Here is a 27,270-nt window from a genome sequence, read left to right on the forward strand (position 1 = left end):
CTTGACTTGTTCTTCCGTTGAATTCCTTACAACTTGGATATTGAACTAATTCAAAATAATAATATAACAAATTGAAGTGGACGATCAAAACAAATGAATCTAACCAACAAAAGTGCAGACCGAAACAGAGCACTGAGAGCAATGAACTGAGCACACCCATGATGCTTTGCAACCTTCAGATGCCCTGTGGTTGGCTTAACTGGAGAGTGTGAGTTTTGCTGCAAAACATCGACTGGTAAATGTGACTTTTGATCCAAATCGTGATTTTCAATACAATTTTTAGGTCTGTAAAAGTGAGTTTTGCTACAAAACAACCAGACAGTCTGATTCCCCTTTAAAATACGAACACAGCCATATAAATAACTCAATTTCTCAAAAAATGGAGAATGTGACTTTTGCATCTAGGCCCCTCATATCCCTTTATTGAATGGTAAAATTTCGTTTTTAGCATATTTTCTCTATAATCAACAAACATTGAAGTAGGTACATAACTTACTTCTGATCGGTTTTATCCAATATCTCAGTTAATTTCACATAAAATTACTTTTTGATTATTTTGTGCCCTCATGAGGCTACCACAAAATAATATAACTATAAATTTGGAAAAAATGTGCAGTCTTCCGTCATCATTATCAATGTTTTTAAAGAGTAAATTATGCTAGATTTCTTTGAATTTTTACTTTCCTTGCCCTATTGCCATAGATAAGGAAAGTATTGCTTTCCCAAAAGAATTAAGGTACCTTTATTTCAAGTTTTTTATACGTTTCAAGTTCCCCTGAGTCCAAAAACATGATTTTTGGGTGTTGGTCTGTGTTTGTGTGTGTATGTCTTCCCAATTAACCGATTGACTTGAAATTTAAATCTCAAGGTCCTTATACCATGAGGATCCGACAGTAAGAAATTCAATAAAATTCAATTCAAGATGGCGGAAAAAATGGCGGATAATTACTAAAAAACCATGTTTTTCTCAAAAACGGCTCTAACGATTTTCTTCAAATTTATACCATGGATAGCTATTTTTAAGTCTTATCAACTGACCTGATTCTCATTTTTGAGAAAATTTCAGGAGCTCCGTAATAGTCTTGAGAAAAATGGCGGATAATGACTAAAAAAACCATGTTTTTCACAGTTTTCTCGAAAACGGCTTTAGCGATTTTCTTCAAATTTATACCATGGATAGCAGCTATTCATAAACCCTATCAACTGACTTGAGTCTCATTTCTGGGAAAATTGCAGAAGCTCTGTAATATTCTCGAGAAAAATGGCAGATAATTACTAAAAAGGCATGTTTTTCACAATTTACTCAAAAATGACTTGACCGATTTTTTTCAAATTCATACTCTGTATAGTTATTTATCAGCTCTAACAACTGGCGTCAGTCTTTTTCCTGGGAAACAAATGGGGGGTCCACCCAATCCTTTGAGAAATGGACCTTGGAGCCTTCTTCTCGTCCATGCGAGGTAGGTAGGTAGGTAGAGCAGTCTATAAAAAGAACACATAGTCGAGATATTTCATCTGTAGAACAGCAGTTTTGACGACTTTTAAAAAAATCATCGAATTTCACAATTTACACAAATTAAAAAGTACTTTGAATACAATATTATATAATATACACATATACAGTGTAGTCTGATCATAGTTTCAGATATGTTGCCGCCAATCGTCCTTATGTTATTCCCCTAAATTATTCTCATTTAAGAATGAGGCTTACAGTTCAATGAGCAAGGAAAGTTGTGTGAGTGTACCACACTAGATTTTTTTCTGTGTAACACCGGTAGTCTCGGTGCAAGGTCGCTATAATTTCTAAAATAAATTTTGGTTAATGCTTGGTTGAAAAAAAATAAAAGTGTAGGCCTACTTTGATTTTAAATTTCCATGAAAATACAAGTAGGCCTGAACAAGAGACAAATGATTACTTCAAGTTAAACGGTATCTTTGCTCTTTGGCTGAATATAATTTTATAATACATACCTAGGTAATAATCTATATACGATTCACTACTAAACAACTCATGTTCTTGATACTAGAAAGAAATTCTCATGATTTCTACAAAATCCTAGTACCTATCCTACTGAGAAGAAATATTTACACAGCTACTTTATAATAATAATAATTATTACCCAACTAGACATAGATTAAATGTTGGGATTCGTCACACCTAAAGACCTAGAACTCCCTTTGAATCAGTTGATAACAACTACTATCGTTCACCTCAACTTTACCGAAATCTTTCAATTACAATAAGGAAGTCTGAGGGATGCAGTACTGTGTACAATAAGAAGATAGTCACATGGCTGCTTGATATATACTGGTATTGGTCGGGTAGTGTCAGCCGCACTAATTAACTAACTCGTCTTATATACAGAGTGATTCATAATTATGGTAAAATAATTTAATACGTGATAGTAGAGGTGAAAATAAGAAAAAAATGTTCTTATAAACATTTATCCATAAACGCTTCATTAGCGAGCTATACAGAGTGAGAGATTTCGCCCGGAATTCATTTCCTCTGGTGAAATACACCAATGCTGAATTGTTTGGGGACTAGTTTTTAAAAAACGTATGGTGGATTCATAAGTAAAAATATCTGAAAAATTGAATAAAACTAGTCTGGAAGCTGTAGTATGAGTAGTTTATGAGAAAAAAGTTAAAATATGCAAGAAATCTACGTAGAAAAACACAGACTTCTACGTTTGATGCACAATAACTTTCTTTAATGACCAGTAAACATATGATTTTTTGAAATAACAATTGTAGAGAATTTAATTCTAAAAAGAATGATGTAAGCTGTGTAAACTAAATTTAAATAATAGTTGAATAAAATGTATTCTAATGTAGTACATTACACCACTAAAATTTGCTGTTTTATGAGGAGAGAACTAATAAATCATAGGTTGTAGCTGATTGCAAATAAAACATGGATTTGAATAACAGCTGTTCCAAAACAGCTGATCTATTTTGTTTTGAATAAGAAAATATTCAAAAGAAATTATCAGCTGAAAATTATTTTCAGAAATATTTTAGCTCACTGTTTAACAAAACAACAAACTGTAAGTTAGGCCTACTGTTACCGCGCTATGTTTTTTGTTTAATCTATTAACCAGTTATTTGTAACCATTTCACTTTTTGTGTTGAGTGTTAACTTTTTAAAAAACGGCAGGTCACTTTAGACATTAATCATACTCCGAATTAGCTGACGTGCATTTAATGTATGGGATGGGACACAGTAATAGAACTGAAGCCAATAGACGTTTGTATCAAGAAAACTTTTCTAACCGAGTATGTCCAAGTTCGAGGTTTTTTGCCACTATTCATCAACGTCTGGCTGAAACAGGTTCTTTGATGTCCAAAGAGCACATTTATGCAGGCAGACCCCGATCCACTTGGACTGTTGAGTTGAAGGAACAAGTTCTTAATGAAATTTATGAAGATCCAGAGAAGAGCACGAGAGAATAATCAGTGCAGTTTAATGTCAATCAATCTATTAGTTTGAGGATCCTAAAAGAGCAACAATTACATCCATACCACCTCCAGAAAGTTCATACTCTATTGCCACGAGACTGTATTCCCCGTGCTGGTATTTGCCGATGGTTTTTAGAAAAACTTGTTAACCCAAACTTTTAAACAACCGTTTCATTTACCGACAAAGCACACTTTACAAGAACTGCTATCGTTAACGTCCACAACCAACATATTTGGGCAGCTGACGATCCTCATGCCATCAATCCTAATCGTCCACAACATCAGTTTTCAGTAAACATTTGGGCAGGAATCATAGGAGATAATCTACTTTTGTTCGAGCTTTCTCCCAGGCTTAATGGCATAATCCACTTCAACTTTTTGAGAGAGGAGCTATTTATCTTACTTGAAGATGTACCTCTTCAGTTGCGCCAATACATTTGGTTTATGCATGATGGAGCTCCAGCACACTTCAGTGTTGCTGTTCATAAACACGAACACCTGAATCACAGGTTTCCAAATCAATATGGATAGGCCGAGGTGGGCCAGTACCATGGCCAGCTAGGTCACCACACTTGAATCCTTTGGATTTTATCTTTGGGAACACTTGATACAATTGAAGAACTCCGATTAAGAATTTTGAACGGAATAGGATTGATAATTAAAGCAGACTCCTGGAATATTTGAACGGGTCCGACAATCGATGAGAATACGTCTGAACATATGCATTAAGAACAACGGAGGTCACTTTGATCATCAACTTTAGTCTTTTGGTATAAGTTTAATGTCATTTAGATAATATGTTACTTTCATATAGGAATCAAACTTTTCATAAAAAAACGAATATTTTATTTGCAATCAGCTACAACCTATGAGCTATTAGTTCTCTCCTCATAAAACAGCAAATTTTTGTGGTGTAATGTACTACATTAGAATACATTTTATTCAACTATTATTTAAATTTAGTTTACACAGCTTACATAATTCTTTTTAGAATTAAATTCTCTACAATTGTTATTTCAAAAAATCATATGTTTACTGGTCATTAAAGAAAGTTATTGTGCATCAAACGTAGAAGTCTGTGTTTTTCTACGTAGATTTCTTGCATATTTTAACTTTTTTCTCAAAAACTACTCACACTACAGCTTCCAGACTAGTTTTATTCAATTTTTCAGATATTTTTCCATATGAATCCACCATACGTTTTTTAAAAACTAGTCCCCAAACAATTCAGCATCGGTGTATTTCACCAGAGGAAATGAATTCCGGGCGAAATCTTTCATCCTGTAGACTATAATAGCTCGCTAATGAAGCGTTTATGGATATATGTTTTTAAGAACTTTTCTTCTTATTTTTACCTCTACTATCACGTATTGAATTATTTTACCATAATTATGAATCACTCTGTATAATGTGAAATGTGGAACACCATTCTCTTAACGTAGGTAATTATTGCATTCCCTTAACGTAGGTACTCTTTAAAGTAGGTAATTATTTGAGACCTAAGTATTAATTCAACAGATTTTGAATACATTCATCAACTCATTTGTTTATATCTCTTATGATGGAAGTTCAAAGTTACTCTCACTATAAAGGATGAAAACATTAAAAAAAAAATTAATAAGTAGACAATAGCTATTAAGCATATATTTATTTGTGTAGATAATATTTATTTGAAATCTTTATTCATATATATTCAAATAAATTCCGCAATATTTATATAAATCTGTATACATTTGTAAATGTTGATTTTAAGTACGATATTTTACACACGATATTTCTGTATTCACTCAATGCCAATCAGCTTCCCAGTGGGAATATCATTATCATCCAGATTCTGTAGGTCAAGATTGGGCGGCTTCAAATCAACTGGAGACGGCGAGTTGAGACTGAAATCAGCGAAATCTGTCGTCAAACTTGCTGCGTCAGCAGCATTCAGGTCAGGTATAAGCAGACCTTGGCCGAGGTCGATGTTAGTGAAGTGGCTATTAGCCGGGTCTGTGCTAATCAGGTTGTCATCAGTGGCTACCAGTTGCTCAGTTCCGTTGAGTTCCTTGCTATTAAGCAGGTCGACAATGTCCAAGGCCACCGAAGACTCTACTGTATCCTCTCTCACTTCCTCTGCCGGCTGTAGTAGTTCGTCATCTTCATCTTCGTACTGGAAAAAAGATTTTCTATTTTTTTATTCACATTGAGATAAAAACGAACAAATAAATGGAATAGATGGATGATACCTTGAGCATCGAAACTTGAGTTTTGTGTCAATAATAAAACTATTCAAGTAGAAGAAACGACCAAATGTCATGTTTTTATTTTATCTAGGAACAACTCTACAACATCTCTGATAACAATTTAATTCACATTTTTAAAGGTTTATCTGAAAAAATGAGTGAAAACAAAAAAATGCTCCATCACAGTTGCTCCATTAATGGACAAAAATTGTAAAATAAAAATAGCAAAATAATAAGATAATACTGAAAATAACTGAATATAATAAGCCTAATGGAAAAACTGTCGTGTATCACCACGACTCTGACAAAATACTATTGGAGATTGATAAAATTCTTCCCCAGCATACCTTATCAGAGGCCTTGTGAATACTTCAATGTTGTTTTCCATCACGAACTGCTTATTATTAAATCACTTTTAAATCTTTAAATCACGCCTTGTGAATTGTTCTGGCCCCTGTCTCCTCATGCGCTGGGAGTTAGCAGTAGGGAGTGATAGTTCTCAGTTGCACATATCAGATATCATACCTCTCTTTCAGACAGCAAAACTGCCGCATTTCTTACCCTCAACTCCAAAATTTCAAGGTTTTTTTTCAATCAAATGTAGAGCCCTAGCGCAAAGGGACAATAGTGGTGTCAACTAGTAGCCACCATCACACAGAGACACAAGCAGCGTCCGAACCCTTTTTACAGGGACAGTAGACTGAATTTTAGTAGCCGCCAGAGGTATATTAGAGGACGCCACACAACTATTTTCCCTTTGTATAAAAGGTACAAGGAAAGGCGCAAGGGGCCAGAACTATTCTTGAGGCTTCTAGAGTCTGGTTTTATCTGATCTGGTATTTGTAATTCGTTCACACATTCTTCTATTTACTTAAGCTGTGTTTACACTGAAGTTAATAAAACGAGTTAATAACAAAAAGCTATCAACTTGACTGAATCGTCAAACATTTCTCTTAACAAAAGTTAATAACCCATGTTTTCAACAGAAATTCCTTGATGTTAAAGAAAATGTTATTAACATTATGTTAATGACTCTTGTTATCAACATCAGTTAATAACAAAAATGTTTAAAACTTTTGTTATCAACTCCGGTGTAAGGCCCGCCGCAAAATAGACCCACGCTAATCCACGAAAAGCAACCAACGCTGTGGGATGTTTTGTAAACCATTGCTAGGCTTCTCCACACATATTATATGTAATGATAATAGTCCACTTGTCAGCTGATTGATTATGAATAATTCTATAGCACTGGTTTACAAAACATCCCACGGCGTGGGTTGCTTTTAGTGGATTAGCGTGGGTCTACTTTGCGGCGGGCCTAAACCCAGCTTTATTCATCTACCTGAGCAACAGTCTGAGTAGTGTTGTACTGGAACGCGGTCTGCGTGAGGTCCATTTCAATTGGAAACAGAGAGTTGCTTTTGATCAACTCGTGGGCATCCTGGTGGAAGGCCACAAGCCCCGCCACAAGTTTCTGCAACTGCCACACAACATGTTGCACGTGCTTGTTGTCTAGCAGTTCCAGTTTGACGAGCACGTCCGAGCGCAGGCGAGCGAAGCGGGCGCGCGCCTCTTGCCGGCATCGCAGCAGAAGTCTGGCGGCAAAAATTGAAAATGTTGAATTAGTTTCGAGCAAAATACCGGTATTGTTTTCTATAGTGAGGTCCACGTTATAATGGTAGTATTTGATTGAATTTTTTTTTATCCTTGTCTATCATTCGACAAAGCAGATAGTGATATCCCATTCTAGCTCTAGCTCTCATTCTAGCATCTAGCTCCGCAACGTTGCCAGATCTTCTTTTAACAATGTTGTTCTGAACAAAGCTCAGGCTAGAGCTACCAGAGGACTGTAATTTACTATTCAAATAATCAAATACAAACAAGGGGCAAAATTTAATCTTCAATTTGAGCCAGGTTATTTGTACAGTTAAACTCTGCATTAATGAACAATAAAAAAGAGCAAAAACTTACCAGATTTAATCCAATCTTGACTACTTGCCCTTTTAAGCCTTTATTAGGTGTTTTGATCAGGTTCAGGGTGGGATGAAATCTGGGAATAAGACAGGTTCAGGCTTCCGGGCTGTCTTTTCGTTGATTCTGTGTTCAACTTGCAGGTCATACACTGTGTTTCGAACAAAGCTCAAACTGGATTCTTTATAAATTCAAATCCGATTCAAATTAATTCAATTCAATACTATTTACGCTGTTATATTCATAATTCACACACACTACACTCAAAACAATTATTTACAAGAAATTTCCGATCGAAATTACATGACAAAATACAAATTCGGTCTTGCAACAAGACAACGGGCTGACAAGACAAGAACGACTGGGGCTTTTACATCAACAAGCCAAAACAGCAGGACGATCTGCGCTGGCGCAAACAAGCCTGCTATTGGCAGAACTGCAGTCTGGGATTTTGGCGCTACAGTTCGAATTCTCTGGCCAGACCAAATGTAGAAAATAATATAATCAACAAAAATCTCGATAATGAAAATTTATTATAAAATTATCTAAAAATATTTTTTTCTTGATGAATGAAATTTTTTATTATTTTAAACAAAAATGAACAGCTAATATTACACCAGATTTACTGGTATCAGCCATCCTCTACAGAAGGCAGTGGCAAAGCATAGAATCGACAACGCCGTTCATCTTTCTCCACTGCCATCATAACGTGGACCTAACTATAGTAAGAGATTGTTGGTGTAGATACAATACGAGAATGGAGCTAGAACTCGAAGAGATAGTATTGATAGATAGAAGTGTTAGTCTATTTAAGATACAAAATGAACTAGTAGAAATCGGCTATTTATGAAAATACTAAAATTCATCCAATACTAGAATTATACATAAAAATACTAGAACTATACATAAAAATACTAGGATTCTATAAAATTCATTCCGAAAAATAATTATTTCAACTGAAAGAAATAGTGGAAAATTTCTGAAACAGACGTACATATTCTGCACTTTGCAAATTAAACTTGCATGGTTTCTAAATTTTATTCACTACAAATATATTAGCCTATTTGCTCAATATTGTTCATAATGGAATTAATAGAAACACAATATTTGTCTATTCTACTGAAATTTATTTTGTATCAATGAAACCATTCCAGTAGAATATATTAATACTTTTGTATTCCATCATGGAACAATTATACGACATCTCAGACAATTGGGTTTGATTTTTTTGAGTTTTTCATTCATTGATACAAAGGCCTAGATATGGAATATTCAAGTGTCATCTACAAACGATGGCTATGTAGTTGTGACTGCATTCCTCCTCTTCTTGTGTTTTATGTGATGCCGGTTTTATTAGTTTGAATAGCCTACTTCATGGAGTAGATGTTATAGAAGATATCTTGATATGATCAATTAAAGTAACATTTTATTTATTAAGTTTTTAGTGACTTACTAACTATTTTTGCTGAGGAAGATGCCCACCACATGAGCTCTAGGCTTGTGCGTGGGTAATGAGACTATAATTAAATAGTCAAATAAAATATATAGAACAACTTTAACCGTAATCAACCTTTTCCAGGCCACTCATATTATCATTAATTTGGACATATTGAAACTGTCCTGTAGATAACTCTTGAACCACTGTAAGGAGGTCTGTTTGAGTCCAATCATTTCCAGTTTTATCATGAGTTTCTCCCTATCAACAGAATCAAAGGCTTTTGCCAATCAAGGTAAGTAATTATCAATTTATTTTTTATTTTAATATTTTCAGTAATATGTTTAGATAGGTCAAAAAACGCGTCTGAACAATTTTTTGATTTTTGGAAACCATATTGTGATGTTGATAAAATATTATTCTCGGTCAAATATTGCATTAATTGGTTTTTCACACATCTTTCTAGTATTTTTGAAATTATTGCCAGAAGAGAGATTGGACGGTAATTACTGTAATTGGTTTTGGGGCCAGATTTGTAGATAGGGATAACTTTGGAGATTTTGAGTACATCTGGAAATTTGCCTGTTTGTAAACTCAAATTAATTAAATAGTGAATAGGGTGTATGAGTGAGAGCACGTTTTCTTTAATAACTCTTGCAGGAATCCGGTCATGGCCTGGTGCGCTGTTTCCTCTCATGCTGCCAACCACCTGCTTGAGTTCTTCTTGTGTGACACATTGAAACTCAAACCGAGACTCGACAGCATGATAAGAATCGTTTACTGCTGGCTCACCCCTGGGAGTAATACTATCAGCCAAACACCTCCCCACAGAGGAGAAGAATTTGTTGAAGCCATTACTAACATCTGAAACACTATGTTGTCCTGTGGCTTGCCCATCCTGTATAAGCACATTTATAGGGAAAGAATTTTTCTGAGTAGGTCTTCCAGATATTTCATTTACAGTTGACCAGAATTTTTTGGGATTGTGGGAGGCTTCATCTATTTTGTTTTTATAATAATTGTATTTTGCAAGTTTAATCAAAGAGTGGAGTCTATTCCTGTATTGGAGAAATTCGTTTTTCAAGCTGATACAGAGCTTGGAATGGAATTAATAGAAACACAATATTTGTCTATTCTACTGAAATTTATTTTGTATCAATGAAACCATTCCAGTAGAATATATTAATACTTTTGTATTCCATCATGGAACAATTATACGACATCTCAGACAATTGGGTTTGATTTTTATGAGTTTTTCATTCATTGATACAAAGGCCTAGATATGGAATATTCAGTGTCATCTACAACGATGGCTATGTAGTTGTGACTGCATTCCTCCTCTCTTGTTTTTTATGTGATGCCGGTTTTATTAGTTTGAATAGCCTACTTCATGGAGTAGATGTTATAGAAGATATCTTGATATGATCAATTAAAGTAACATTTTATTTATTAAGTTTTTAGTGACTTACTAACTATTTTTGCTGAGGAAGATGCCCACCACATGAGCTCTAGGCTTGTGCGTGGGTAATGAGACTATAATTAAATGGTCAAATAAAATATATAGAACAACTTTAACGGTAATCAAACAGAGAATTATTACTAATACTTGCCTGTATTCGTAGTTTCCAGTTTCGACTCTGTAGAGAGGCTCCTGTAAAGCAGCATATCCATACTCCTCATCATCCTTCTCCTTCACTTTCAGACAATAGGATAAGTACTCGAACTTGGTGTCAGCGTATTTTTTGATTGTCAGCTTCGTGTCAGGAATGGCTTTATTCAAATATGTTCCAAGATCGGCCAGGATCTGTCAAACATATCAAAATCAGGATAAATTTGTAATTACCTGTGTTTGTAAACACACCGATAGATTGAAAACTAATATCCGAGATCGGCCAGGATCTGTCAAACATAACAAAATTAGGATAAATCTTAGTACCCTTTTAAAATTGTTCAATCACGACATGACTTGATGGCATATGATGACATTATATATCTAAAACATGTCGTGATTGAACAATTTTAAAAGGGTACTTAGATCACTTTTTGCTTTTAGAAAAAAACGACTATAGTGAGGTGCACGTTATAATGACAGTATTTGATCTACTTTGGTTTTGCTATCATTGTCTATCATTCGACAAAGTCGGTGGTACTATCCTTTTCTAGGTCCACAACGATGCCAATTATGTTTTTGACAGTGTAGAAATATAATTTATTAATGCAGAGAATCGGCATAGCTATTCTTCTATCTTTATCCACTGCCATTATAATGTGGACCTCACTATAGCAGTCAGATATTTTACAATAAATGAATTAATCACTCACTGGACAACGAGATCTTTCGGCAGTTCCGCCATCTTCTTGGTTGTATTCATAGACAAGTAAAAGGATAGAATGGCAATTTTTTTAGTGTGCTGTTGGTGTCTATTGGATTAGTGTCTGTTGTGCTGTTGGTGTCTATTGGGTTTGTTGTGGCTGAGAAGGTAATCAAAGAGGATGTGGGATTTGAAGTTGGTTTGTTCATTTAATATACATTGTCTATTGCTTTTAAATTGGTGTATATTTCAAATTGTTCTATTGTATCTAATTCTGGTCCTTTGTTTTTTATGTGTATGATTTGTAGATCAGTATTTATGTTTGTGTGTTTGTGATTTTCTTGAATTAGGTGGTCGGCAAATGCAGATTTTGTTTTTGTTTTTAGTACCTGAATATGTTCCTTGTATCATTCATTGATACAAAGGCCTAGATATGGAATATTCAAGTGTCATCTACAAACGATGGCTATGTAGTTGTGACTGCATTCCTCCTCTTCTTGTGTTTTATGTGATGCCGGTTTTATTAGTTTGAATAGCCTACTTCATGGAGTAGATGTTATAGAAGATATCTTGATATGATCAATTAAAGTAACATTTTATTTATTAAGTTTTTAGTGACTTACTAACTATTTTTGCTGAGGAAGATGCCCACCACATGAGCTCTAGGCTTGTGCGTGGGTAATGAGACTATAATTAAATAGTCAAATAAAATATATAGAACAACTTTAACGGTAATCAAACAGAGAATTATTACTAATACTTGCCTGTATTCGTAGTTTCCAGTTTCGACTCTGTAGAGAGGCTCCTGGAGAGCAGCATATCCATACTCCTCATCATCCTTCTCCTTCACTTTCAGACAATAGGATAAGTACTCGAACTTGGTGTCAGCGTATTTTTTGATTGTCAGCTTCGTGTCAGGAATGGCTTTATTCAAATATGTTCCAAGATCGGCCAGGATCTGTCAAACATAACAAAATTAGGAGAAATTTTCTATTAACTGTGTTTGGAAACACACAGATAGATTGAAAACTAATATAGGATTCTATTAATGATTCACATACTGACTACTGATGAGAAAAATTAGGGTTAATTTGTTATTCCGCTTCAAAATTCAAAAAATATCTTTCACACATTTACACAAACAATACGGTATCACATGCAATAAGAGGCAAAATTCTAACGCTAGTGATGAAACTATAAGATGGACTAAAAATAGTGAAAAAAACTAAAAAAATATTCTTAAAAATACAAAACCACATAACAATATATATTGGGTTCTTATTATAAATAAAAATGAGAAATCTTAATACCCTTCTAAAATTGTTCAATCACGACATGACTTGATGGCATATAATGACATTATATAGCCGAAACATGTCGTGATTGAACAATTTTAAAAGTGTATTAAGATTTATCATTTTTATTCATATTTAAGAGTAACCCTAAAGAAAAAACGACAATTAGGGTTCTTATTCTATTCACGGTAGCTGAAAATTATAAAATAGCATAAAAAACATTATTTGGACAGAAATTCTATAAAATCGAGTTAAACATACAAAGCCAAAGTCTTCACCTACTGTATAAACTCAGAGAAGAAAGGGCATATACAAGATAATTATTACAGGAAGGCTACAGCAATTTTAGGGTAATAATAATAATAATAATATTTTCTTGTCAGCAGGCCACGAAGGCAAGAGACGAATGTACATTAAAATAAATAAACAGTACCTGAATGTTACCTAATACTATAATATTCATAACACTCCAATCTCAGACAAGAAGATGAATCAAGAAACACTCATTTTCCCCTCAAAGAACTCGTTCAGCTTACTAACATATATACATAAAGTTCCTAACAAATTACTAGCATATAAAAGCACAATAGTTTACCATAGCTTTTACATGACAATAAAATAGTATGCCTACAATCTAAAAAAAAATTGGCAATAACATATTGAAAAGAGGACATTGATTCTATTGGAATAGCCTATTTTGTCTATCACACACAAATGATAATTAAAAGAATCTCCTTTTTTAAAGCATTGTATGTTTGTAACTTACTACAACTCCTGAAACTACTAAAATACTAGCTTCTATTATACACACGTAAAAATGATATTCAGATGAGTTTTTGAATTCAATAAAATTCAAAACCTGGTATAATTGGGGGGGGGGGGGGGAATTGTAAAATACTTACTGGTTTCATGGCCCGCAAATGCTTGATGCCAGACTTCTCCATTTGCCTGTGATAATCGCCAAACTGCCTAAATGCCTCACTTGCCCTCGGCTGCGGCTCTCTCACTCCGATCTCCGCGAAAGCATCGCCAAATGCTACAACACAAATATTGAAATTCATTGAATAAATCAACGAATGAGAGATAGGGTTCTCCTAGATGGCACATACAAACCTTTTCAATATAATTTCCAGCTGTAATACAAACTCTATCAAGTACTAGAAAAGTGCTTTACATACGTTCCTATAAGAACCTGTATCTAACTCCAGAAAGTACTATGGATTAATTCACTCATCAAAGTAGGAGGAGCAAGATGAGAAGGTGAGGCAGAGGAGTGTGAATATGAGGTGGAGAAGAAGCAGGAGGAAGAATAAGAAGAAGAAACAAGAAAAATAAGCTAGTAGAACAACACCAGAAACAACGTCGAAGTTGGAAACTATGCAAAGGTAATAAAAAAGAAAAATACCAAAATGGAAGAGGAGGAGGAATAAGGAGAAGAAAGAAAGGTGAAGCGAAAATTAATAAACGAGAATAGTTTAAGAATATGAATAAGTATTGATGGAGAAGAAACAGAGGGAAAGGAATAAAGTTGATATCAAAGAGGAGAAGAAGAAGTGAGTTTAAGGAGGAAGAGGAATAAAAGAGGAGGAGTGGTGGAGAACACGAGGCGGAGGAGTTAGTAAAGCAGGATGAGGGGGGAAAATGAGGGATAGGTGAAGGAGGAGGAGGAGGAGGAGGAGGAGGAGGAGGAGGAGAAGTAGCAGAGGAGAAATTGAAGGAGGAGGAAGAGGCAGAGGAGGAATTGAAGCAGAAGGAGGTGGAGGAGGATGAGGATGAGACGAAGGAGAAGAAGGTGAACGAGAGTTGATGGAAGAAGGAGGAGAATGAGAAAGTGGAGGAGGAGGAAGTAGCAGAGGAGAAATTGAAGGAGGAGGAGGTGGAGGAGGATGATGATGAGACGAAGGAGCAGAAAGTGAAGAAGAATTGATGGAAGAAGGAGGAGCAAGAGAAAGTGGAAGAGGAGGTGGAGGAGGAGGAAGAGGAGGAGGAGGAGGAGGAGGAGGAGGAGGAGGAGGAGGAGGAGGAGGAGGAGGAGGAAAAGAAGAAACAGTTGTGTGAATTGTTGTTTTGGCTCTATGAATTGACTATTTAGCGTCACAACTACTTACCCTTGTATACATACAAGAGATTGAGCGTGGCCTTCATGACCCGTTTGGTGTGGTCGACGAGACCGCGGTACATGACCTCCTTCTCCTCGAGCTCTTCGAGCTTCTTGACGAGGGTGTCGTTGCAGAGGATGGCCCTCGACAGGCCGAGAGCGTCGGCCGTGGCTGCACTCATGTTCTCCACCAGCCGATGCTTGGCCTTCTTCAGCACAATGTCCAGGGTCTTGCCCTGCTGCGGGTCCGCGTGCAGCTTGTTGTACTTTATCTGCACTTCATCCTGTCAAAAGCGGTTGTTAAGTAAGTATTTAGGCAGATTCCCATGTATCAGTTACAGAACACAAATAAATATATTTAAATTATTGAAAGCTAATTTACGACTGACCTGTTTATTATCATGAATTGGGCTTCATGGGGATAGAGTGGCTTTAAATTAATGAGGCTCCAATAAAGAAACGATATAAATGGATAAAAACTAATATAATATACAGGAAACCACACAGTAACTTGCAGAAGTGGTACCCTCGTAGCACCAGTAGGTTCCAAAGTAGGAGAACTGACACTAGGCGGACAAAATTCGGTCTGCCCTTGGACCTGGCAACAGGCCTGGGACACTGAGTGGTGCTGGGGTTTTCTAGGTATATATTTAGTATATATTACCTATTTGAGGGAATAATAAAAGGCGGACTGCATATTTGGTTCAGACCTCAGGCCTATTGAAATACTCATTATCTCACAACCATTCCAACAAACAAATTTCTCCGGTGATGCCAACTACAAATAACTCAACTTACACAGAATACCTATAAAAAATTAGTCCGATTTACAAAAAAATGAAGAATTAACAGTATAATTATTATAACCGACCCTCTCACTGATTTCGTTTCTAATTTCCTATATCGTTCGCTACACAATCTCTATTAGAATGAAAGCCTAAAAGTCAAGCAGGAGGATATAATTATTTATTCCTTTATTTGAATTGAGTGAATCATAACACTTACCTATAGTGTAGATTATTGAACCATATATGATTGTAGTGTGTAACAGTAGTACTAATACAAATTGCAGCAGGCCTACACTACAAATCATAATATGGTACCGTAGTCTCCAACAATAATGCACTACCAATCATCTGCACTTCATATTCTGTTGCACAATATTCACTTGACGATAGTGTAGCAACCGAAACTGGTTTCTCAAAGATATTCCAAGTGGTTGTGACAATTTCATATATAATTTTATCCAACATCACAATCATAATTTGATCATATTTCTTGTATTGCATTCACTGCAAACAAAGCAGAAATAATAAGGTGAAGGTGAATTGGGTTTGATCTCACCTTGCATGCCTGTATCATTTTGGCGACTTCCACCTTGGTTTTGCCCTTGACTGATGCCCCGTTCACCCCCACCAACTCATCCCCACTCTCCAGAGTTCCTTCCTTAGCCGCTGGCGTATTGTCAAATACCTGCATTCACACAACAACAAAAAATGTAAACATTTCAGTTAACTAAGCAAATACATTTGTGGAAAGATGGAAATGTATTATGTTGGAGACAGTTGAGTATTTGGGTACCAGAATATATGAATAGTTATGAAATAAACTATGTATTCATCTGATGTTACATCTGTAACTACAGATGTACTCGAAATGTTATACAGTACGGTACGATACTTGAATCAATAAGGTTACAAAAATAAATGCTACAATTGTCTAAATTATTACTACAGTACTTATCAACAGATTATAGCCTACAAACAGTGTCATAAAAATTCAAAATCATACCTTAGTAAACCTCATACACCCCTTTAGTACTGTATTTTTATTTCAACAAAAAATGTTTCAAACTCTTTATCAGTCATTTTCCAGTGTGAATCAGTGTAATAATTATTGTTATCATTAAATTTAAGGCTTACTGGAAATAGAACAGATTAGACTACAGGCATCTGAAGAGTTTAATTATTTTTATTGAAAAATAATGTGGAAAAGTAGTTTTGTTTGCTCCAAAGACCAGAGTGTAGAAAATTTGTGGCGATATGCAGGACTGTTTTTCACAGACAAAGCGGAAAACAAATTGTTTGAAATACAAAAATGTGAATTATTTGAAAAACTAAAAATGGAAAAGATAAATGCATTATACCAACCTGAACAATGTAAAGACAAGGACAGAGAGGTGCTCCTCCTCCAATACTGATGCCAATAAGATTGGTTGCATCCTTCTTTATTGTTACAATCCCAGAGGTTATTGTCATCCCCCTACGGCACAGAAACATACATTTCACAAACTAAAAACAACAAGCACAACTAAGTTCAAACACATGAGATCTTCAAGTTGAGCATTTTTTCTTCAAATATTGTCATGATCACTATTTTATTGAACATGGAGAAACTATAGTTTCGTTTGCTCCACCATTATCAATCAATTGACTCTAGTCATCCCTAGTACCTAGTAGAGTTCATTAAATTGGCAAGGATGAAGAAAATGAGACTAACTTTACAAATAAGTGGTTTTGTGACAATTTTAAGTAGAACGTTTTAATATGATTACCAACTAACATATAATATGATGTACATCACCTTCAGTATAACACTGGAATGAAACAACGTTTTTTATACCGGTACTGATGGAGAGATACGCTTTACGTAGAAAAGTGCAATTCTATTCCAGCAAAATTATTACCTAATAAACCAATTACCAATAATTGATAATATTATTCAACTCACAGTAGGCATTATAGCTTACCAATTCATCTATATGAACAAATGAACCAATTGAAAAAATGCACGAATTCAATCACCAACAAAAGATTCAACGTTTTTGTATATATAATTTCGATGTTGAAACTAGCCTACACAGCACTATGTTTGGACGAATTATAAAAATCTTCCAAGATACCAAGTTTGCTACTAATGTCATTGATATTTCTAAACGTATCCAAGTGGCGAATAACGATAAACAAAAGAGTGACAACAATAACACTGATGTCATGCAACTAACAACACAACACAAGAGAGAGATTAAAATAAAAGTGAAAATTCGTGCACAATGAAGCCACAAGCTGTGTTCAGAAGTCAAGCAAAACATTAAATATGAGCTGCTTAGAACAATATTAAGCAAGCTGAGAACATATACAATAATATATGCAGTGTTCCATTCTCAGATCATGTTAAGAAAGAACCTATATAGATAAATTTCCTACTACACACCTTTACAGTCTTATTATAATACAATATGATTTTTAATACCTAGTATTATTGTAGCATCGAAAAATGCTTTCTCAAGTTAATTATAAGTTAATACCAACATAACAGTGATAGTACAGAGAATACAGCAGCAGTCTTACCTATCTTCTATAATTATTATTATCCATGGTGATTACTTACCTTAGTCTAATTGACATAGGGGTCTAAAAATCTTATTCTGAGTAAATAAGCTCTAAACATGGTAGGTTCAGTATTAAAAAAGAGGTGTTAAAATGCCTAATTCTTCTGTTTTCAGAATGACGATAAATTAACATAAAACTTAGCATGATTAGGTGTATTAAGTTGTATTGAGAAAAAGTCAAATCCCTGAAATCTAATTTCTGTTTCCTCTTAATCAGTGAATGAAATTGAGAATTTATTGATTGATTTGAAATTATGATGTCAAAACTCAACGACTTGAAATTGATTAATATTATTAGAAAATAAATCAGTATAAAGCTTCTAATTTAGTAATTGTATTATATAATAAATCAGTATAAAGCTTCTAATTGGTATTATGTTATAGGCCTATAACTCATGAGAGTGAAAACCACTTCACACGCACACACATGTATTCAAGATTCATTGCTTTTTGTTCAATAAATTAGTCTTTAAACTAACTTCAAGTTTCTTAAAAAAACTACATTATCTAGTCAGTCTCTTTAAGAAATAAAAAACAAAAACAATTTTTCAAAAACAAAACTTTGAAGACTAAAACAGTATTCCCTAAGGAATATTATTATATGTTTTTTCCGATACATAATAACAAAAAAATAAAAGTGAATAAGTAGCCTAGCTCATTATTGTTGAACTTGCGAAAAGCCAAAACTTGTTGAAACTACTTTGTAATGATAATTTTTATTAATTACTAAGCAAAATTTGTGAAAATTTCTCTACTGAGTGCAGCACACATCACAGGGTGAATCTATGGACATTCTAGTTCGCCTGCAACAGATAAAGAAAATTGTATAAAATTTCAAAAATTCAGAAAATAACAAACCTATGCTGCAAAGCCAACTAATTTGCGATTGAAAAGCTCTGTTTTAGATAATGTACCGTATTTGATACATATAATAATGTGATTTACATTAAAGTACTATTCAATACTTTAAATTACTACTGTTATTTTCGTCGCTATTAACTTCCCATGACAAACAGCTATATAGTTGATAATATTTTTTATCCATTTTTATAACACAAACAGTCTAATTTTTGAATAGTCCTAATTGTTATTAAAAGCTAGCAATTACGTGTGGAGCGCTTACGGGTTTCTACATCCATTTTCAACACTCGTGTGAAAAGTCTGTGAGAGTGTTGAAAACGGATGTTAAAATCTGAAGGCGTTCCACACATGAGTAATAGTTTTTAATAACTGTAATTATAATATTTGTTCAAGGAATCTGAAATATTGTATGGGTTTATATATAAACAAATATATAATTTGAGATCTTAAAAATGTAAGACATGTCTGGATATTTGAATCTAATAGAATTTAGTAAAATCTAAAACATGAATAGCTTTCATATCTATCTATTTATATTCTGAAGGATTTATTCTACATCGTTAATCAACAGAATGGATGATCATACGAGGCCATCTAAAAATGCGGTATAAGTATAATACAGTCTTCAGAGACTGGCTATGGAATCTCTCTGCTAATTTCAATAGATAATTACTTAGAAAATAAGTAAAACAAAGAGAACAAACCTTTATATTGATGAACACTAATTACTCTGTTATTTTGAATTTTACATTTTACAAGATGTCTATTTGGTTACGCTAAAAGTTTATGCTAAAAGCTCATCAAACCGTAGGCCTACAAGTAATTTATGAAAAATTATAAATTAAAATGAATAAATAATTTACTTCAACTCACATTTGATCCTGATAGAAAAACATAGGTGGATAATTGAGCAAGCTACTGCTATCCCCACTGTTGTATTCAAGGACACTTTCCCTAGAAAATTTTCGAATAATGTTTAGTAGATTAAATTAATTTTTGAAAACAAACAATACAGTACTCAACTATTTTTTCCTGAAGATGAAACCCATTGGTGTCGAAACATGTATGTTATTTTACAATGAATAAGTGATATTTTTGACAAAATCCCAGTGTTTTCATCATTTTTTTCTATGAAACATCAATAATAGTTTAAAAACACAATAAAAAATTGGTACATTGATGATTTGATAAAATGAAAAAAATGATAAGGAACAGGAGATATTGCAACGCATATATAGTGAGGTCCACGTTATAATGACAGTATTTGATCAACTTTGGTTTTGCTATCCTTGTCTATCATTCGACAAAGCCAGTGGTACTATCCTTTTCTAGGTCCACAACGATGCCAATTATGTTTTTGGCAGTGTTGAAATATAATTAATTAATGCAGAGAATCGGCATCGTTATTTACCTATCTTTATTCACTGCCATTATAACGTGGTCTTCACTAAAGGACTATACTACTGTTAGTCAACATTGTCAACATCTGATTTAGAAGGGTTCAAAGGATTTAATGTATACCACTCATTTGGATTGTCTTTGAATGAATTATTTTCATTTATCAACTTAGTATCTACGTAAATATATAATAAAACCTGTTCAATCACCAACAAGTCTATATTATTCAACAAGCCTATATAATTATATTTTGTTGTTATAAATATAATAATATTTTTAATTGATCGATTAATGAATCTCACATGACTCTGGAATATTATGACTTGCTATAGTTAAGTGAAGTAGCAGTACTTATTCATTTATCCTTTATGTATTATATCACCGTATTCTTAAATTTTGTAGAAGTAAGGTGCAATGTCAAAAAAGCATGTGTAACTACTGATAATTAGCAAGCCAAAATTCTCATTGACACTCTGAAATACTCACTGATAAAAGAGTACAACATAGATTTCTCTGGGAATATGAGGTTCACTCATTTTTTCCTACACAATGTCTTGTAGGACATTAAAAAAAATCAATTATTTAAGGTTAACCTCATGAGGTATTGATATTTTTATTACATCCTTCTGGAGCTAAAAACTTTGAAATTGATTCCAGCTCCTACCTTTATAATTATTATAGGTCATCAATTTTAAAACAATAAACTTCAAAAACTACATTGAAGCTCACAAACACTCAGGAATGACTTCAGATACTGTTAATGTGATATCTATCCATTATGAAAATACTGGGATGTTAGTTTTAAAATTAGTGATATTTCTGACAACAAACCAGTGAACTCATTACTTAGGAATGTTTTACTTAGGAACTTTTTACATTCGAGCTTGTCAATAACGTTTATTTTAATTTATATAATTTAAAGTAAGAGAGGGCTGAATAAATTATCAATTGACTTTTCTACAATCACACTCTAATTTAATTAAAAAATTTAAAAACTAATTTGTATATCAATAATATTCATTCTCAACGAAACTGAAATATAACTAGTGTTAATTATGAAAATGAAAACCTCAAGTGAACAGTTCTGGGGAATCATGTAAAAGCAATAGTGACCGAATGGTGGATTTGGCTTGTGGAATGTTCAAAAACATCAATAATTACTCAAAAATACATGAATATTAATTCTGAATGGGCATGAATGTTATAATCGTAGTAAGAATACTATGAAGCTATTCAACTTATACTGTGATATACGAGTGCTATTGCCATATTTACAGATCAATATACATTAAAAACATATACAGTTATAGTTTATTCATAAATTTGTGTTTTATCATCAATTTTACGTTCTTAAAAAGCGCCAAGATATAGCTTCTACATACGGTACTGTGTTTAAGGCTGTGCAAAGGCTAAAAAAAACTTTCTACTGGTGATATTTTTCAAAGTTTTTTCGATTTGTAGGCTATATCATGAAGCTATCAAAATGGAAAGGTTTCTCAGGAAAACATTTTTTTCAGATCATTACTTTTTGAGATATGAGCGCCCAAAGTTTAAATTTTTGGGACAGAACATTTAAAATTCGGTAAGAGATAAATCCATGAGATTTAGAGGATAGATTCTTAATATTATTGTTGATATAGTAAAACAAAAATTTTCTGAAAATATGAATTTTTGAGAAAGTTATTCAATTTACTAAAAATGACCAATAATAACTTTTAGTTGAGTTATTTTTGGTTAATTGAAAACTTTCTCAAAAATCAATATTTTCAGAAAATTTTTGTTTTACTATATAGATTAACAACACCATGAAGAATCTATCCTCTAGATCTTATGGATTTATCTCTTACCGAACTTGACATGTTCCGTCCGAAAAATTTAAAATTTAGGCGCTTATATCTCAAAAAGTAGGTAATGATAGGAAAAAAACTGTTTTCCCGAGAAACCTTTTTCTTTTTGATAGCTTCATGATATAGCCTACGAATAGAAAAACTTTAAAAAATATCACCAGTAGAAAGTTTTTTTTAGCCTTTGCAAAACCTTAAAGTTTTTGGTGCTTTCCTTTCACAATGAGGATCAAATTTTTCAACAGAGAAAGAATGTTTCATAATTTGAAGAACAGATTAATATGATGTTATCATCTTGATATGTTTATAAACTGTATTTGCATGGAATATGGTCGACTTTCGATAGAATCTTTGATTGCGAGGAATATGATTTTATTTGGAAGGCTCGTATTAAACAAGGCAACCAGTTATTGGCACCATATGTATGTCAGCGACTGAGTGCAATACCCAGTGCTACGTTTTTCTTACACCAGGTGTTGCTAGTGTGATATGAGTCATAAGAGCTAATGCCCCGCGACCTACTTGGACTCTTGGGTGTCCTGATGTAATAGGAGTATTATTCAGTTCTCAAAACAATGTTGAAAATCGCCCCTATATCGTGTCATCTATAATATTTAACTTCATAATTTTTGACCAGATAACACATATTATTTTCTCGAAATACAGATGAAACCTGCACATATAAAGCCAGGAGATACACACACACACACAATCGATTTTTGCCGTCCTTATAAATTTTATCAGATTAAACGGAAATTGACAAATAATTATTATTTAACGAAAAGCCTAAATAAATGCTGTAAATCACCCCGAAGACTTCCGCTACTGCAGACATTGACAACAGGGTTAACAGCTAGATGGGAATTCGATGAGAACTACTATCCAAAAATTATTTGCCAGCCCGGGAATCGAACCCGGTACCTCCAATTGCCAGTAAAGAATGCTTACCCTTACACCAAACTGACAATCTCTGGATAGCAGCGCTCATGCATTCTCTATTTAATTCCATCCGTGAAACATAATTTAACAAACATAATTTGTGTAATCTATAGAATTTAGAAGGACGGCAAAAAATATAATGTCCAAAAATCGATGTGTCTGTCTGTAAATAGCCTAAGGCTACTGAGCTTTGTTATTTTGGTACAAACCGCATTTAATGTGGCCCAGTTCAACGTTTACAGTGACTGTCGTAGTTTTCCAAAAATCGTGTAGGATTGTGCCAATTGGTGGAGTGGCTTAGACCGGTAAGGCAAGTGGAGGTGGAGGTGACTACTGTCGGGAAGTACAACTCTATAATCTACCCCACAACAGGACAACAATATACTTACTTGAAACCTCTGATGTTCACATTCACATCTAGGGCAGCCTCACCATCTTTCTCAGAAATTGCCGCACTGAGGAATTCATGCATTTGTAATTTCAAAATTGTTGTATTAAAATTGATACATTTTTTCTCTAATTAAAGATTAGCCAAATGAGTATCCATAAGTCGTAATCAGCAAGACTGTGTGCTGCTCGCTTAAGAAATGTTGGCCTCTATTATTAGGAGAAGTACCCCAAGTTTTTCTTGACACAGTCTGTCTGGTCTTCCCAGCCAACGACGAAGGGATAAAATATCAAGTACGTATAAGCATAGAGAAACAATAGCGTAAGTAGATATCCCATGGTATAAAGAATTCATGTCGCAACTTTTACTGTTATCTCAAGACGATTACTGTCAATTTTTACTGTTTTGTTGGGGTGAGAGTGTAGGAACGGTACAATTTGAGAGACTACCAGCGTCACACAGCTGCATGGGAAAGAACTACGTGATCTATCGGCTTGGGATAACAGCAAAAGTTGCGACATAAACGCCCTATACCATGGGATATCTACTTACGCTATCGTTTCTCTATGGTATAAGTAACAAGTAAATAAAGAGCACCAAAAGTAAAAAGTAGTTGGCAGTAAAAATTCCGACTCATTTTATTCCAATAAATTTCTACTATTTTATCTCTTCCATTACATAAAGAAAGTTGAAATGATTTATTTTTGTAAGAAAACGAAGAATCAAAGTTTTCTGTAGACCAAAGATTATTTTGCTCTTTACTGTCCTAGAAATGTATCACTATAATTGCTCCTTACTAAATTGAGAACATATTCAGATCTCAATACAATGAATTATATGCTATCACATATCCATTTATTGAATCAACAAAACACAAGGTGTTGTTGTTTCTCAATCACTAGATTGATATGATGGTGTAACAACAAAAACTACTGTTGTAATAATAAATGTAATTGGGTCATCATCTAAAAAACGTAGTAAAAGTAATGTAACAAGTAATACATAGTAATCTACGTATAGTAGTTTCACCGATAGTGGGATTAACTTTGAACAGACAGCATTCCTCAAAGAATAACATCAATGCCTTCAGTTCAAGCAATACTGTCAGTTTGAAGGGAATATCACTATGGCATTGGCATATGGCTAGGAGGTACCTTCCTGTAAGGATTACCCCACCAACATGTAAATATTTTATATAATTAGCCAACACACTTGAAATAATTTATGTTGGCAATACACTCACAAATTTGAGAAAAATATCATTTAATTATACTATTGTAAAATTAACAATATTATTTAAAATATGTATGGGTAATATCAATATATGTGAGTAGGCACCCCAATCTACAACTTGGAAGTACTCTCAACTAAAAACAAATGAAAAAAATTCTAAACAATATTGATCAAAGTTGGCCTAATATAAACAACTTCATAGTAGTTGACTATTTCTTATTTATATTGGAGAGTAAAAGTTTTAATACTACTAAATTGGAGTAGATTATTGTAAAATATAAAGCAGATAGTGAATAAACAAGTAAATACAAGCCACCATAAATTTATTACAGCGCAAAAATGTGCACAAAGCATACATTGTGATATATAACATTGAAAACATTTGCTGCAAAAACCAATAAGCACAGTTATAATACAGTAAAAATACGTGGAATAATATTAAATATAACCAAAAAGCACTTGATGAGAGTACAATAATATCAGTGTGATAACATTGTATAAATTAAATAAAAAGCACGAAATTTAAATGTAAATAAATTAAAAATGGTGCTGAACATACAGTCTATCTTCAGTGAATTCGTCCTGACTGAAAACATAGTCATTTGGAATAGGAGCTGTGGTAGCAATATCAAGTAAAGTGTAGTTATATTCGGTGAACTGAGCTCCAACGCTTGACCACATTTTTTACAAAAATAAATTCTCGTTTTCACAAAATGATTTTCAAAGTTGTATACGGGTTTATCTACTGGCGATTCAACACTGCTGCTTCAAACAAAGAGATACTGAAAAAAAGAAATGAAACCAAATCTGTAACAAATTAAAACACAAATAATAATTTTAACAAATTCTTGCAAGGGAAGGATAAAAATATTCCAAGAAAATTATAGCACGGTGGAGCTGAATTAGATAACATACATTTTAAAACATCCCTAGAGTAAAAATATCTTTAATACTTGATTTTTCTCTGGTTGAGATTAACTTCCCTAAATGTATTGTGTTAGATTAACTTCTCTAAATGTATTGCGTTACAATGGTTTGAGCATAACCTGTATTTACATCAATCATGTCAATTAAATGAATTAATTTAATGTGCTTGAACTTCATTAGAACCATTACATATATATGTACATACATACATATCGGTCAAATTAAAAAAATCTTGACAACAGGGATGATGGCCGGCTGTCTCTAGACTTTAGCCCCAGTCGTGCATAAATGTTTTCAAATTAAAATTTGACTTACAATAATATTGAAGGTTTGTATAATAAAAAAGTAATTCCGTCCAAGATTAATGTTAGTTAAAAGATCAAAATAATTGAAAATGGATTTATATTTTAATATTAATAGAATAACATAAAAACAAAACATTTATTAGATTATATCATCTAACATATCATTTATATCATTTAACAGTTTATCAGAGATTGACAATGGTGTAATAACCGAGACCGGTCTTTCTAATTATAAATAAATCAGTAGTTTTTTGACAATTTATTAGTCTTTTTCATTCAATAAAAACAAAAAATCCTCATCACAGCTTATAGCTATTATTAAATGGACATTTTTATATAGGCTACATTATGTTGTTATAAGACAACCATTAGCCTATGTTGTAAACACAGTATGAATTTTTTCTTGTTAGTTTCATAAAATCTCAATTTGTACAAGTTATTTTTAGCCAGATCTTTTAGTGAAATATTATTGAATTTATAAGGTAAAAAAGTTGAATAATCAATAAAAATGAAAAAGCAAGCAATGCTAAGCTACAAACTACTAATACTTTAAGCTCAAGCTATAGCCGATTTAATTGAAACTATTTGAACATGCACCTATAGCAAGATAATTTCAATAAAAAACTAGCAAGATGAATGCATTAAATACTATGTATCTACTTATGCACAAAGTGAAAAAATAAACTAATATTTTCTAGTCTAAAACTAAATAAATTTACAGAGCCCGTAAGCAGCGGGTTGAATGACGATAATAGAAAGAATTGCACGAAACCTTACATTTTGTCTTCTTCAAAGAAATATTCATCATCAAACTCTATCATTCTGATTAGTTTTAGAAATAATAATGAATTGATAAGATTTTAAAATAATTCACAAATATATCAAAAGTCAACTTGATACATTTCTCTTATCACAGCAAACAGACGACAGTACGCTGTATGACACGAATACACAGCTGTGTGGAAGGATGGCAATGCCACACTGATTGCACCTTTGTTAAATGTTTGTCATGCGTCAGAAAAATTTTAAAAGAAAACATAATAAAAATATTTCAGAAAACCCCTTAATTATCCAGGAAAAAAATCAAAAATAATTGTTATTCTCGAAAAGTGACTATAAATATCATTTTACAAGAAAACGTCTTGCATTTTTTTGTCTCAGCTGGTTCATTGAGCAGCCAAAA

General features: G+C 33.4%; 1 protein-coding gene across 6 annotated transcripts; it reads right to left on the reverse strand.

Moving 5' to 3' along the window:
* Positions 1 to 5,093: 5,093 nt before the first annotated feature.
* Positions 5,094 to 27,044, reverse strand: LOC111052854 (PRKCA-binding protein). 6 transcript variants are annotated; one of them, XM_022339669.2, is made up of 9 exons: positions 26,865 to 27,044; positions 25,415 to 25,637; positions 16,952 to 17,063; positions 16,146 to 16,274; positions 14,812 to 15,085; positions 13,606 to 13,739; positions 12,173 to 12,366; positions 7,033 to 7,285; positions 5,094 to 5,617 (listed from the first exon to the last, which is right to left on the reverse strand). In XM_022339669.2, exons 2-9 carry the CDS (start codon positions 25,534 to 25,536, stop codon positions 5,246 to 5,248), a joined length of 1,590 nt encoding a protein of 529 aa, XP_022195361.2. In that variant the 5' UTR covers positions 25,537 to 25,637; positions 26,865 to 27,044; the 3' UTR covers positions 5,094 to 5,245. The 6 variants fall into 6 exon arrangements, with proteins under 6 accessions (XP_022195361.2, XP_039284936.1, XP_039284939.1 ...); XM_039429002.1 differs by lacking the exon at positions 12,173 to 12,366 and adding an exon at positions 10,707 to 10,900 and having other exon boundaries at positions 26,865 to 27,040; XM_039429005.1 differs by lacking the exons at positions 25,415 to 25,637; positions 26,865 to 27,044 and adding exons at positions 18,920 to 18,995; positions 19,927 to 20,010.
* Between the last annotated feature and the right edge of the window lie 226 nt (positions 27,045 to 27,270).

Source organism: Nilaparvata lugens, chromosome 5 (assembly GCF_014356525.2).
Source record: "Nilaparvata lugens isolate BPH chromosome 5, ASM1435652v1, whole genome shotgun sequence".
In the NCBI taxonomy this organism is placed as follows: domain Eukaryota; kingdom Metazoa; phylum Arthropoda; class Insecta; order Hemiptera; family Delphacidae; genus Nilaparvata; species Nilaparvata lugens.

Coding starts and splice junctions, on each gene's coding strand:
- LOC111052854 (XM_022339669.2), bottom strand. CDS start 25,536: ATGTGGTCAAGCGTTGGAGCTCAGTTCACCGAATATAACTACACTTTA. Junction 16,275..16,951: donor CTTGTCTTTACATTGTTCAG/GTTGGTATAATG, acceptor GTGTGAATGCAG/GTATTTGACAATACGCCAGC. Junction 13,740..14,811: donor TCTCTTGTATGTATACAAGG/GTAAGTAGTTGT, acceptor TTTGTGTTGTAG/CATTTGGCGATGCTTTCGCG.